Source organism: Etheostoma cragini, chromosome 4 (genome assembly GCF_013103735.1).
Source record: "Etheostoma cragini isolate CJK2018 chromosome 4, CSU_Ecrag_1.0, whole genome shotgun sequence".
Lineage (NCBI taxonomy): Eukaryota > Metazoa > Chordata > Actinopteri > Perciformes > Percidae > Etheostoma > Etheostoma cragini.
Window position 1 is genome coordinate 1236812 of NC_048410.1, and position 12506 is coordinate 1249317.

A 12506-nucleotide genomic window follows, 5' to 3' on the forward strand; every position below is an offset into this window, starting at 1 on the left:
TATGCTGCTCTACACACGCTTAAAGTATTGATTATTTACATGGAGTCTGGTGAGTTTGGCAAAAGCCACACTCTTAACCCTTGTATGGTATTCGGGTCAAATTGACCCATTTCAAGTTTTTAGAAGAAGAAAAATGGTACAAGTTACATTTTTTCTACCTGAAAATCAACAGCCTTGCCTTATTTAATGTGATTAACATGTATTCCTGACTCAATTCAGTAAAATTATTCTGGATATGACCACTTTTTCCAAGAGAAGAATGATCATATAGTGGATATTTTTACATGAATTATAACCTTATGACATCTAAACCAACCCCACATCCATTTTTAGTAGTATTCTAGTAGAGACTGATTGCATTCCCTAAGCATTTATGTTATCTCAATTGTTTGAAATTGAGATAAAGACAACATTTGTTGGTAGATTATGAAGTAAAATTTTATTTCAGAATGAAATAAGTCACGGGTCAATAAGTGGGTCCCCAAAGTGAAGACATCACAAGGGTTAACAAAAAGGTCTCTCTCTGTAGAAATACTCTCCATAATGTTGTCAGACGCTCAGAATATTAATAATCTGAGCCTGTCGGTGGCCACAACAGAACTTTTAAAAGAACGTTATTCGACAATACACCGTATATATGACATATATTCGCCCTGTAGGATTACATTGCAGCCTGGTTTAAGCTGCCGGTAACAGCGTTCTCTCTAAAAACTGGACCAATTTCAAAGAATTTTGTAACTTAGACACAAATGCATGAGGAAAACAGGGTCCAAAACCCCAAAATCTCACTTTAACTTGTTGACAACGGATTGATATTTAAAGAAAATGGTTTTCGGTTTCCAGACAAAACCCTAACTGTTGCAATTAAATCCCAATATACCAACGCAGGAAGTGGTGCTCATATCAACACATTAGACTCTTTGTGTGAAGGATCTCCAAATTGAATATCTACACTACCTACTACTGTCATTATGTTACACCCCTGAGGAGTTTTAGGACCTGAGAAACTGTTTCCTATCTGACCGCGTAACCACTGAACATATGTAGAAAAATAGAAATGCTTTTTGTGCTGCATGTATAAAAATGAGCGGCTGAGTTGCTCCGAGAGAAGGTGGATCAGGTCTGGGCCGATGCCAGACTCAGAGGGAAGGGGGGCGGGTCAATCTCATTCAGTGCCAACTCAAAACTATTAAATCCAGGAAATAAAAGCTTTGTTGAACTGATTCCATGAACCTGTCGCTCCGAGGTCTTTTTATTTGAGCTTACTGAGGGAAAAAAAAAAAAAAAAAAAAGAGATGCTGGACATCGAAATAAAAACTCAAATTTAAAAACTAAGGAAGGTTCGAATCGAAGGTTAAACAAAGTCAAGTTTCCATCTCGTTCCAATCCAATTTCAAACACAATTGCAGTTTCATGCGTTATGAGAGAAGCTCCAGCATGAGATAAACATATCACACATTCAAATGGGTCTGGTCTGGGTCTAGTCTGGCTCGTGACCCCTGTAAATGAAGCCAAAAAACAGATTATATTTACAGTAATTTTAAAATAGAAATTCAAGAAGAAAAAAAAATCTGAAAAATAAAGGTAACACTTTCCCTTTAAACATTCAATAAATGGTTCATAACACAAAATAACGTAGTAAAAAGATATTTATAGCAATAACTCGTTCAGTGGAGGCTGCTGGATGAGCAGATAGTTGATAATAAAATAATAAAATGTCTTTAGAGAAGTTATAATTACTGAGAAAGACATAAACAGATGTTTAAAACTACATTAAAGGGTGTTATAAACCATTTGAATGTTTATATACTGCGTATAAATGCTAAAGGGGTGCGTAAAGGTCAATAAATATCATTTTGTGGAGCATTTTCTTTCCCCCTGATGATTAAAAAACAAACAAAAAACAACATCCAGACACATAGTTTGTTACTTCTGGAGATCAAACATTTCATTTTGCCTGAATATTTGTGTGGTACTAGTCCGTTTTGTTTATTGGGAGTTTGGATAAAGTCAGAGAGAGACTTTTAACCTCCCGTTGGATCCATGATGTGGACGATGAGGAACGACCAATCACGTTGAACTAAAGTAGCTGCTCGGGTTAAACGACCATCGCTAAGAAAGCCGTCATCATTAGGCAACAGAAGACAATAACAACATCTCTAATAACTATTTATAGACGCATTTGCAGAACTAAAGGGGCACTCTGAGAGCACAGATCTCCGCCAAGGCCATGCCCTATCTCAAGGGAACCTCATACACACAACTCATTATCTCACACATTAATCCATTCTGTTTCTGATGCATCTTGAGTGAAGAGTGTGCACGTGCTAACGTGCACGCTCCCTGTTGCAGTGCTCCGTCTCTGTCTTCTTACTATTGGTGCTACTGTGACACTGAATTTCACTTCGGGGATTAATAAAGTATTTCTGACGAAGGTGAAAAATAACGTGTGTATCTTTTCCAAATTTTTATTTTAATAGGTCCTTCCTTGGTCTGTGCATCAACCTTCCACAGAGTATCGTGACATTTGGGCTAGTTGTCATCTATGTGTCCTTCATGTATAAATTTGGGCTAGTTGTCATCTATATGTCCTTCATGTCTAAATTTGGGCTAGTTGTCATCTATATGTCCTTCATGTCTACATTTGGGCTAGTAGTCATCTATATGTCCTTCATGTCTAAATTTGGGCTAGTAGTCATCTGTATGTCCTATATGTCTAAATGTGGGCTAGTTGTCATCTTCATGTCCTATATGTCTAATTCTGGGCTAGTAGTCATCTTCATGTCCTATATGTCTAAATTTGGGCTAGTAGGCATCTATATGTCCTGCAGACAAATAGACAGACAGACAGACAGTTACCTCTGCATGAAAGGGATATGTTTTCGCATCGGTCTATGACAACGTCAACAATGGCTTTATATTTAACCCGGTATGTAGAAAATAAAAAACACATGGGAACATCTACCAAATTAAATAAAGTTAGTTTCCGTCACCACGTTTAAAAGAGAGCGCGTTTTAAGTTTAGAGTGAGGAACCTTCTGGACCTTCAGCACCCTCACAGCCCAAATCATGCTGCTAATCCAACACGGCGGACGGCAAACTGCTTAGTTTTTAAAAAAGATCTTGAAACTGTGATTCGTCACAACAGAAGCCAACATGTCCGGGACCTTTTTCAGCCCTTTGTGTACATCACAAACATTTTCCAGACGAGAGAAGGATCCATGTCGTAGCGGCAGAGCGGGAACACTGAAAGCAGCTTCATCATCCTTCACCGCCGACGACAGGAAACACTCGAGGAGGAAATAGACGAGTACCTAAATTAAGCAGGCAGCGCTTAAAATTATATCGTACCACACGATTAAGTAAAAAAAATAAACTGAAAGAAATCTGACTCAATCTTTGCTGTGTAACAACCCTGAAATAAACCGAAAGAAAGTCCCGATCGCTGTCAAAATGAAACGTTCTCAAATGCCGTGTTTTTTTTTATGAAACATTCAGATCAGAGGGTTTAAAAAAAAAAAAAAAAAAAAAAAAAGTTCTTAAAGACCGTCAAAAGGCCAGAATAAAGAGAACGTGGATATCGACTCAAATAAACAAAATAAACGTCATTCGTATTCTGTCAAAAGGCTTTTCGGAGTTTCTTCAGCAGAAGTCTGGGCTCAGTTATTCCAGATCTCGGCGTCTCGGGAGCCGTTATTCTGCAGCGGCGTTTGCGTGACAACTCGGCCGTCTCGCCGACATTTCACAGAACCGCTGCAGAGAACACAAAGAGATAAAAAAAACCATCCAGCTCGGCAGTTCCTGGTCTCAGAAGTTCTGCTGCCGGCGTTTTTTGGCTTCGATGGCGTCGAGGATGGGCTGCCTCTTGGTCTGGTAGCGCTGGCGGATCTCCTCGATCTCCTGCTCCATCTGGGGGTCCAGGGACTCCAGACGCAGCCGCAGCTCCTCCACAGACCACGAGCTCACCTACAAACACACATTCAGCACATTCAGTTTTTATTCTTACCTTTCGTAGAGGACAACACATACATACACACACACACACACACACACACACACACACACACACACACACACACACACACACACACACACACACACACACACACACACACACACACACACACACACACACACACACACACACACACACACACACACACACACACACACACACACACACACACACACACACACACACACACACACACACACACACACACACACACACACACGGTCAAAAGTTTGGGGTCACTTACAAATGTCCATTCCACTCCATTATAGACAGGATACCAGCTGATCTGGGTGGGGGGGCTGATCTTTAATGCAATATCTACATTTCCCATTATCAGCAACCATTCATCCAATGTTCCAAATGCTCATTTTGTTTACTAATCTAATATTATTTTAAAAAGCTAACTAGGAAAACATTAAACAACCCTTTTGCAATTATGCAAGCACATAATGTAATCTGGAAACTGCCCTGGTTAAAAAAAACAAGGCAACTGATCTCAGCTGGGATTCTGTCTATAATGGAGTCCAATGGACATTTGTGAGTGACCCCAAACTTTTGACCGGTAGTGTACATACATACATACATACATACATACATACATACACACACACAGACATACATACACACAGACATACATACATACATACATACATACATACATACATACACACACACATACATACACACATACATACATACATACACACACACAGACATACATACACACAGACATACATACATACATACATACATACATACATACACACAGACATACATACATACATACATACATACATACATACATACATACATACACACACACACACATACATACACACACACACAGACATACATACATACATACATACATACATACATACATACATACAGACATACATACATACACACAGACATACATACATACATACATACATACATACATACATACACACACACACAGACATACATACATACATACAGACATACATACATACACACAGACACACATACATACAGACACACATACCTGGACTTAAATTCACACCTGGTCACTTTATCACTTTAACACTGGACTCATCACTGACACTTTAATAATAATTCACGGTCTTTTCTTTGTTTATTTGACAAATGTTCTTATTGTTGTTTTTATTATTATTTTGTTGTCTTTATACTGTCTTTTTTATCCATTTTTTTTTCTTTTTTTCTTGATAAAACTGATGCTGGAACTTTCAATTTCCTTGCGGGAGTCATCCCAAAAGGATTAATAAAGAGAAGTCTAAGTCTAACACATATCATAGTCTCATAGTTTGCTTTCTATGTTCCTCATATCTGGAATAAACTCCCAGAAAGCTGCAGATCAGCTGCTACTTTCAGTTCTTTAAAATCAAGGCTGAAAACCTTACTTTTATTCTTCTGTTTTATATGTCTTAAAGTTTTTATTTTTACCTGTTTATTGATGTGTTTTTAGTTTTTTTAACTGTTTTTTTTACAGATTTTGTGTGTATTGCCCTGCTGCTGAAATGTGCTCTACAGATAAAGCTTTCTATCACTTTAGCTTTTAAATGTTTTTCATTTAATTTCCTTATTTTCTGTGATGGTTCTGCCCCAGAATCAGCCAGAACTACAACAGATAACTTCTAAAATATAATTAGAATAAAACTAGGCCGATATAAAGAAATCTCCTGACACCATTAACCTGGCTGGATACAATGACACTTTATCCTGTAATCGGAGTGTGTGTGACTGTAGAGAGGATCTACTTTCCGTAAATCATTTTTGTGACTTTGAATGGTGAAAGGCATTAAAAATATAAAAAAAATTACAAAAAACTACATAAAACTAGTTTTCTTTCCAACATAAGTCTTGTTTGCCGTTACAGGTCATTTATGATCATCAGATTAAAAATGTTTCCCGTTTCAGATTTGTTTTAGTTACATTTAAACTTTATGTGACATTTTCCAAGCAAGACTTTTAATGTAACAGAGTATTTCTAAAGTGTGGTATTAGTACTTTTACTGAAGGAAAGCACTTGAATACTTGATCTTCCCCTTTTACGTACAAGTATTGTTACATACATGTCATTATGCCCATCTGTTGTTGCTTAACCCTTGTGTGGTCTTCCCGTGAAAAAAACCCAAGTTTTGGTCACTTTTTCCAACATTATTATATTATTATAGTTTTTTATGACATTTTTTGTCACTTTTTCAATGTTGTGGGTGATTTTTGCCAAAGCTTTTTGACATTTTAAATGTTGACATTTCTAGACGGCCCATTTTTTGTGCAAAAAATAAATAACTTAAAACGGGTCAAATTTGACCCAAGGAGAACATGATGCTCAAAACCCACAACTGGATCCAAACCACGGGTTGGTACGTATATCACCACCTTCACAACTGGATGGGACACTAGTTTTCTTCTTCTATGACTTCTCGTTGTTGTTAAAGTCCTGTGCAATTGGAGGATTTGATAAATCGTTACCGAGTCCATTGATGGGAGAATCTTTACCACCTAAACATTCCTCAGGCGTGACGACGATAACCAAGGTGTCTGATGAGTGCATCTATTTTAGAAGCTCTTAAAAGGCTGCATCCATCAACATTTATTTAATCTCCTCCCCTCTCTGCTGTGGGTCTCAGATAGGGACCTGATGCCAGCTTTATATCCCCTCCCCGGGGGGATTACCCCCTCTCAGCTTTTACCAGCAGCACTTTGCTCTGCAGCTATTTATTACCCACAATCAATGATGCTAAAATAAACACTGGCGTCCACTGGAAAGCTTAGCGTGAGGAGAGAAGTGAAGGTCCTGCAACCGGACGACACCACGGTCAACGTGAGATCACTCGAGTCATCTTTAAACTTTAAAATGTTTTTCGACCTAGAGGCAACATTTGTTGTAGATGCCAACCTAAAAGTTGTTTGGAAAATACTCATCTATAGAATAACAGCCGATTAGGGCTGCAATTTAAGATTTATAATACTGATTGATCTGCCATTGGTTTCTTAATTAAATGTTGTGGGCTTTAAAGTCAAACAGATTTCGGAAAAGGTCTCAGTTTGTTAACCCTTAGAGTACGACTGAGGGCAGCGGAGGGTCCTTAAAGGGCCCATATTATGGCAAAAAAAAACACATTTCTGGGATTTGGGGTGTTATTTTGTGTCTCTGGTGCTTCCACACGCACACAAACTAGGAAAATCCTCCATGCTGTTTTGAATGAGACACAATTTCTGGATGTCCTCTGCCTTCAGTCTACGGGGGAGCTGTTCAACATCTGCACGGCTTTCTATGTCACTAGCCGAGATAAGGTTGCTAACCGTAGCGTGCTAGCTCGTTCTCAATGGCAAAACACTGCTACAACACACACACTAGTAGACCAGAATCTCCAAAAGAACTACTTCCTGTCCTGCGGGTATTCTACAAGTGTCCCTGATCTAGAAGAAGTCTCCCAGCTGATCCTGCCTTGGAGTGACCAAAGCTGGAGAAAGAGTCATCTAGCTGATGGGATCTTACCGAGCTACTTAGCATGTGCAGCTCCCAAAAAAGACACAGAAGTGATAGTAACCATGGTTTAGCAGTCAAAAGTGTCAGTGTTGAGTCAAGTGTTAGAAGTTAAAGTGACCAGGTATTAATTAAGTCCAGGAATTAATTTTTATTCTATTTTTGTTTTGACGTTTGAATTACGTTATAGCTTATTTTTAGTTAATCTTCAGTGTGTTTTCTACTTTTAGTTTAGTTTTCAGAAAGGCTAAGTTCTTATATATTTAGTTTTAAAGTAGTTTTAGTATTTTTAAGGGCCAGGTATAATGTCTCAGAAGCATGTAGCTACATAATTTTAGTTGATTTGTTTTAACCGGGGAATATAGTTTAAGTTTAGTTGTTCTTAAAAAGTTTTAGATTTCTTAAAAGTTTTAGTTTTCATTTATTCACTGCTTATTTTTAGTTTTATAACTCTTAAGGGATCTGATAGATGGGAATACAATCTCCTTATGATTTATTGTGAGGAAAGAAAGTCTGGGGGTGAGGGGGTGAAGATAAAGCAATAAGGGAAGAGTAAAATAGAGGACAGAATGAAGGAAATGGAGATTGGTTGTTCTTTGTCTGCTCCCCATGAATAATGTAGGTTAGTGCTTTCCCATCGCATGCTCTATGATGCTTTATAACACTGAAGCGTGCAAGTTAAGGCAGCTGTGCAACATTCAAACACGTCTTAACACGAGAGGGAAATAAAACGTCAATATTAAAATGTTTTTGGATGACTACATTAAAAAGAATCTTCTGGAAGCCGAATATAAAGAGCATACTAGACAGATCTAAAATTAAACACAGTTAGCGTGAACCTGTCAACAAGCTGTCTCAAAGTATTAAAGATCCCGGAAGAAATTAGCTTTTTATCCTCACATTTGCAAGTCTAATGGCACAATAAATCCCCCCCGAGTGGGATTAGTGTCGTCAAGAAAATCCTATTTGATTTGACTATAAATGCTGCAGTAAAGCAAAAGGATTTATTCAAAGGTCCCATATCACACTCACAAATGTTGAAATGCTTTCATGTTAAAAACCCTGTTTTTCCCATACTGTTTCTCTGAATATGCCTGCATATTCTGTCTGAAACGCACATTTTTAGCGCCTGTCTCTTTAAGCCCCCATCCCAGAAAAGCACATGGTCTGATTGGTCAGCATATCCTAGTCTGCTCCATCTACGCTCTCAGTGCCTCTGCACTGTCATGGCAGCCGGGGAATGACTGTAGCGGGGGCACTTTCTCCCCAACCTACCTACCTACAAGTCTGCTGACCCGGCTAGATCATCTTAAGCCTAAAAACAGAACCAAGGGGAGGTGCAGAGGTCCAGTTTTCTCTCAGAACACTTTAGTTACAATATGCTAAAAGATTATTAAGGATTTATTTAGCCAAAAATGCCTAAAATAGGTGCCTACCCCACATTTAAGTCCTGCTTTACTGATATAGTGTTCAGTGTGTCTCTGCACCAGCAACAAAGTAAAAAGTTCCTTTTACTCAACTGGGTGCTTCAAAAGTAAAAAAGGTAAATTTTTTAAACAATCTGAAAGACGTCAAACTTGTACCGGGACAAAAAACAAAAGGACACCGAGTGATAGGAATGGGACGTTATGCTTTTGTCCCGATTCAAGTCTTTCACAATACATGGGGGCCGATTCTATATGTTTTGCGATAGTACAGAAAATTTTGATTTTGAAAAACAAAAGTTGAACAGTGCACTTCTAGAGACAATAATAATACTAATACATAATACTACATATAGTTTATATGGCAGACAGCGTAGATGGTAAGTAGCCTTCTCTCCTCTGACATGTGTAGTGTGTGTGTGTGTGTGTGTGTGTGTGTGTGTGTGTGTGTGTGTGAGACAGTATGCATGTTCTCAGTGAAAAGTAATCGGAAATCGGGTTCATCCAGCGGTTACTTGTCACTGTCTGTTAGTGTAACAACTTCAAATGCACACGGCAAAGAAGTCTCAATAGGTACATGTGTGTGTGTGTGTGTGTGTGTGTGTGTGTGTGTGTTTGTGTGTGCGCTCATCTTCACCGTGATGCACACACAAAGCCTTGTTTCTTTTATACTACATGCCTAAACACCAGGGTACAATTCAAAATTTCAGAGCCTTTAAGCACTACTTCACCACTGCTAAATCCCCCAAATAACTGCAGTAAAACCTTTTTTTTGGTTCATTTTAATAACCAAACTATCATAAAAAAGGTTCACTGTCTCCATGTCACTTTCTGAAGAAAAAACAGAGAGTTCAGTGCCTTCCGAATATCTGAACAGGCAGCTGGGTGATCTGATAAGAGAAACCACTTGGTATTTAAAAAGGTCACATATTTAATATTTAATTCCAGCAGCAGCATATTGTCCTGCTTAAATGTACCTTAAGCAAGACAAACAAGGAGCACCATTTCTATGGTGTGTGATCCCTGAAATTGTCGGCGGAGTTGTTTGTATCAGGATGCAAAACTGGTTCGATGATGTGACCTTTACTTAACAGTGAACACACACACACACACACACACACACGCAAGCGCGCGCACACACACACACACACACACACACACACACACACACACGCACACGCGCCACTTCTTGTAACTCACCACTTCAAAGTCTCCTTCAGCAGGCAGTTTGCGGTTGTCCGCGTTGTTTTGTCCTCCTCCGTCATTGTGACTGTTGGCCTCCTTCTCTTTCTGCTCAAAGTACTCGAGGAAGGACGGCTTGGCCGGCTGCATCGTCTCGTCTCTCCCTGTGAGACACACAACCAACGTCTCGGTGACAACGGAGCTGATGTTTGTAGCACAAGATTCAGTATGTTTACATGCACACCAATATTACACTATTATTCGGAATAAGGCGATATTCAGAATTTGATACAGGTCACGTAAACAGCATATTCAGGCTGGATACTTTGAATTAGGCCTTTTTCCAAATATAGCATTTTCCGATTAATGTAGATTATTCCAGTGTTATTCGGGTTTTTGAGGTATTCATTGGACATGTATACAGCACATTCTGGGTTTTTACTTCAGCCTGAAAACCAAACCAACCAACTACAGGATGAATTGTGACAATAAACCATTTATCTGGCAGACTAAAGAGGAAAAAGAGAGTTTTGCATAAAGAGGAGGGACTGGCTCTTAACTATAATGGGGATTTCTTTGTGTGACTATTATTGTGTGTTTATTATGAATTATTTCTAGGCTTGAGCACTTGTTATAGCTACAGTTAACATTAAACTGAATATATAATACACAGAGAGTCCAGAAGACTGATGTTTTCTCCAGATAACATATAAATCACACTCTCAGCCCCCCCCCCCCCCCCCCCCCCCCCCCCCCCCCCCCCCCCTCAGACCACCACACGCCAAAACAGTGATAGAAAGTTGAATCTGTAGAAAAAGATTGAAAAACAACAGACACTGAATAATGTAACATGATAGTCTTTCTTTTGGTGTCGCCAAAAAGGATTCTTAAAAAGAGGTCTTGGGTTGTGGGTTTAATTTCAGAAAATTGTAGGAAACCTCCTTCAAATGAAGGATTTGGGTGCATACACAAGTCAATAGAGTTCATCCTGCTGCCAGAAGCCTCAGTTAGACGGTGCTTACTGCTCTCCAACCTGAGCATTGACGGGTAAACATAAAGAGAAATTCCCTTCCAGGATCAGTGACGTGTTGCATTATTAAAGCGTCTGTAAGTGCGAAACAACATCAGCATAATATGTCCGCACTAAATCAATTCAATTGTTGATCAATATGGGTTAGTCACTGGGCCAGGTGCTGAGAAATGAGACGTTTAAAACTCAGATGCAGCAGAATAAGAAAAAGACAATAGCGGCTTCAACATGTCCGATATTAGAGAGAAGAGGAAGATAACATATATGTTAAGATAACATAGAAGAGAAGAGGGGCGAAAGACAAAGTTAAGAGCCTGGTGTGGCTGGCAGCTTCATCTTTAATCTAACTAAATGAATAAAATACAGCCTTATTAAAAAGGTGACACGTTTAAAATGTCCTTACAGCAATTTCTTTATGACCAACAACCATTATAATAGTGCGCCATCGGATTAAATTCACACAAACTGTTATGTGAGAACAGTTTGTCCGGCATCAGCAAGACATAAGTCTTAATGACATTTTAATTGTGTCTTATAAAACGTCACCTCTGTTTATAATCCATAATTATACAAAAAGGCGATTCAAAAGCATCAAACGCTCCCAAAAAACTAATTTTAAGAAGTGAGCTAGCCTCTGTTTTGCTCGACAATACCTCGAACGTCAACAGGAAGTTACACTAACGTCGCTTAAAGCACCTTTAAATAAAAAGAAGACAGCTAACTGTGGTGTTGTTCTGGTCTGTACATTTGTTTAAATTTACTAACATAGATGATTAACGTGGAGGATTTTTTTTTGAAAAGCACATCAAAGAAGAATCAACAAAACAGAAGTAAAATAAAGGTTAAAGTTTTAACCCTTGTATCATACTCAGGTCAAATCGACCCATTTCAAAACTTTTACAAGAAGAAAAAACGGTCCAAGTTACATTTTTTCTACCTGAAAATCAACGGCCTTTCCTTATTTTCCGTGATAAACATGTATTCCTGACTCAATTCAGAACATTATTCTGGTGTTTTATCCGTTTTTTTTTTTTTAACTGATTTTGTGTAAAGCACTTTGAATCGCCCTGTTGCTGAAATGTGCTCTACAAATAAAGCTGCCTTGCCTTGTACCATTTTTCTTCTTCTAAAAATTTGAAATGGGTCAATTTGACCCGAATACTATACAAGGGTTAAATGGTCTCGGCCGCGGTGTAACTGTGTGAAATTTTAACTTTTGCGGGAGCAGAACCGTTCATTGCGTAGTTCAAATCAGCAAGTTTTAGAGGTCCTTTTTCAGGTACGTTAGTCATATAAAACAGAGTTACTTTAAATTTAATGACTTGCTAACGTGTCAAGGTTGTGTTTTAAGGTGTTTAG

General features: G+C 38.6%; 1 protein-coding gene and 1 long non-coding RNA gene across 2 annotated transcripts in view; one reads left to right on the forward strand and one right to left on the reverse strand.

The window, feature by feature from the left end:
• Window positions 1-3805: 3805 nt before the first annotated feature.
• Window positions 3806-12506, reverse strand: part of LOC117944109 (serine/threonine-protein kinase 4-like) — a 33304-nt gene continuing 24603 nt past the window's right edge. The window contains exons 10-11 of the mRNA XM_034870672.1: window positions 10136-10281; window positions 3806-3966 (exon numbers count right to left, since the gene is read on the reverse strand). Of these exons, the coding sequence (XP_034726563.1) occupies window positions 3808-3966; window positions 10136-10281 (305 nt within the window). The 3' untranslated portion in view covers window positions 3806-3807. The remainder of the gene's footprint in view (window positions 3967-10135; window positions 10282-12506) is intronic.
• On the forward strand, window positions 7625-8932 carry LOC117944124. Its single transcript, XR_004656500.1, has 3 exons — window positions 7625-7635; window positions 7908-7918; window positions 8826-8932. It is a non-coding gene; the product is annotated as an uncharacterized LOC117944124 (long non-coding RNA).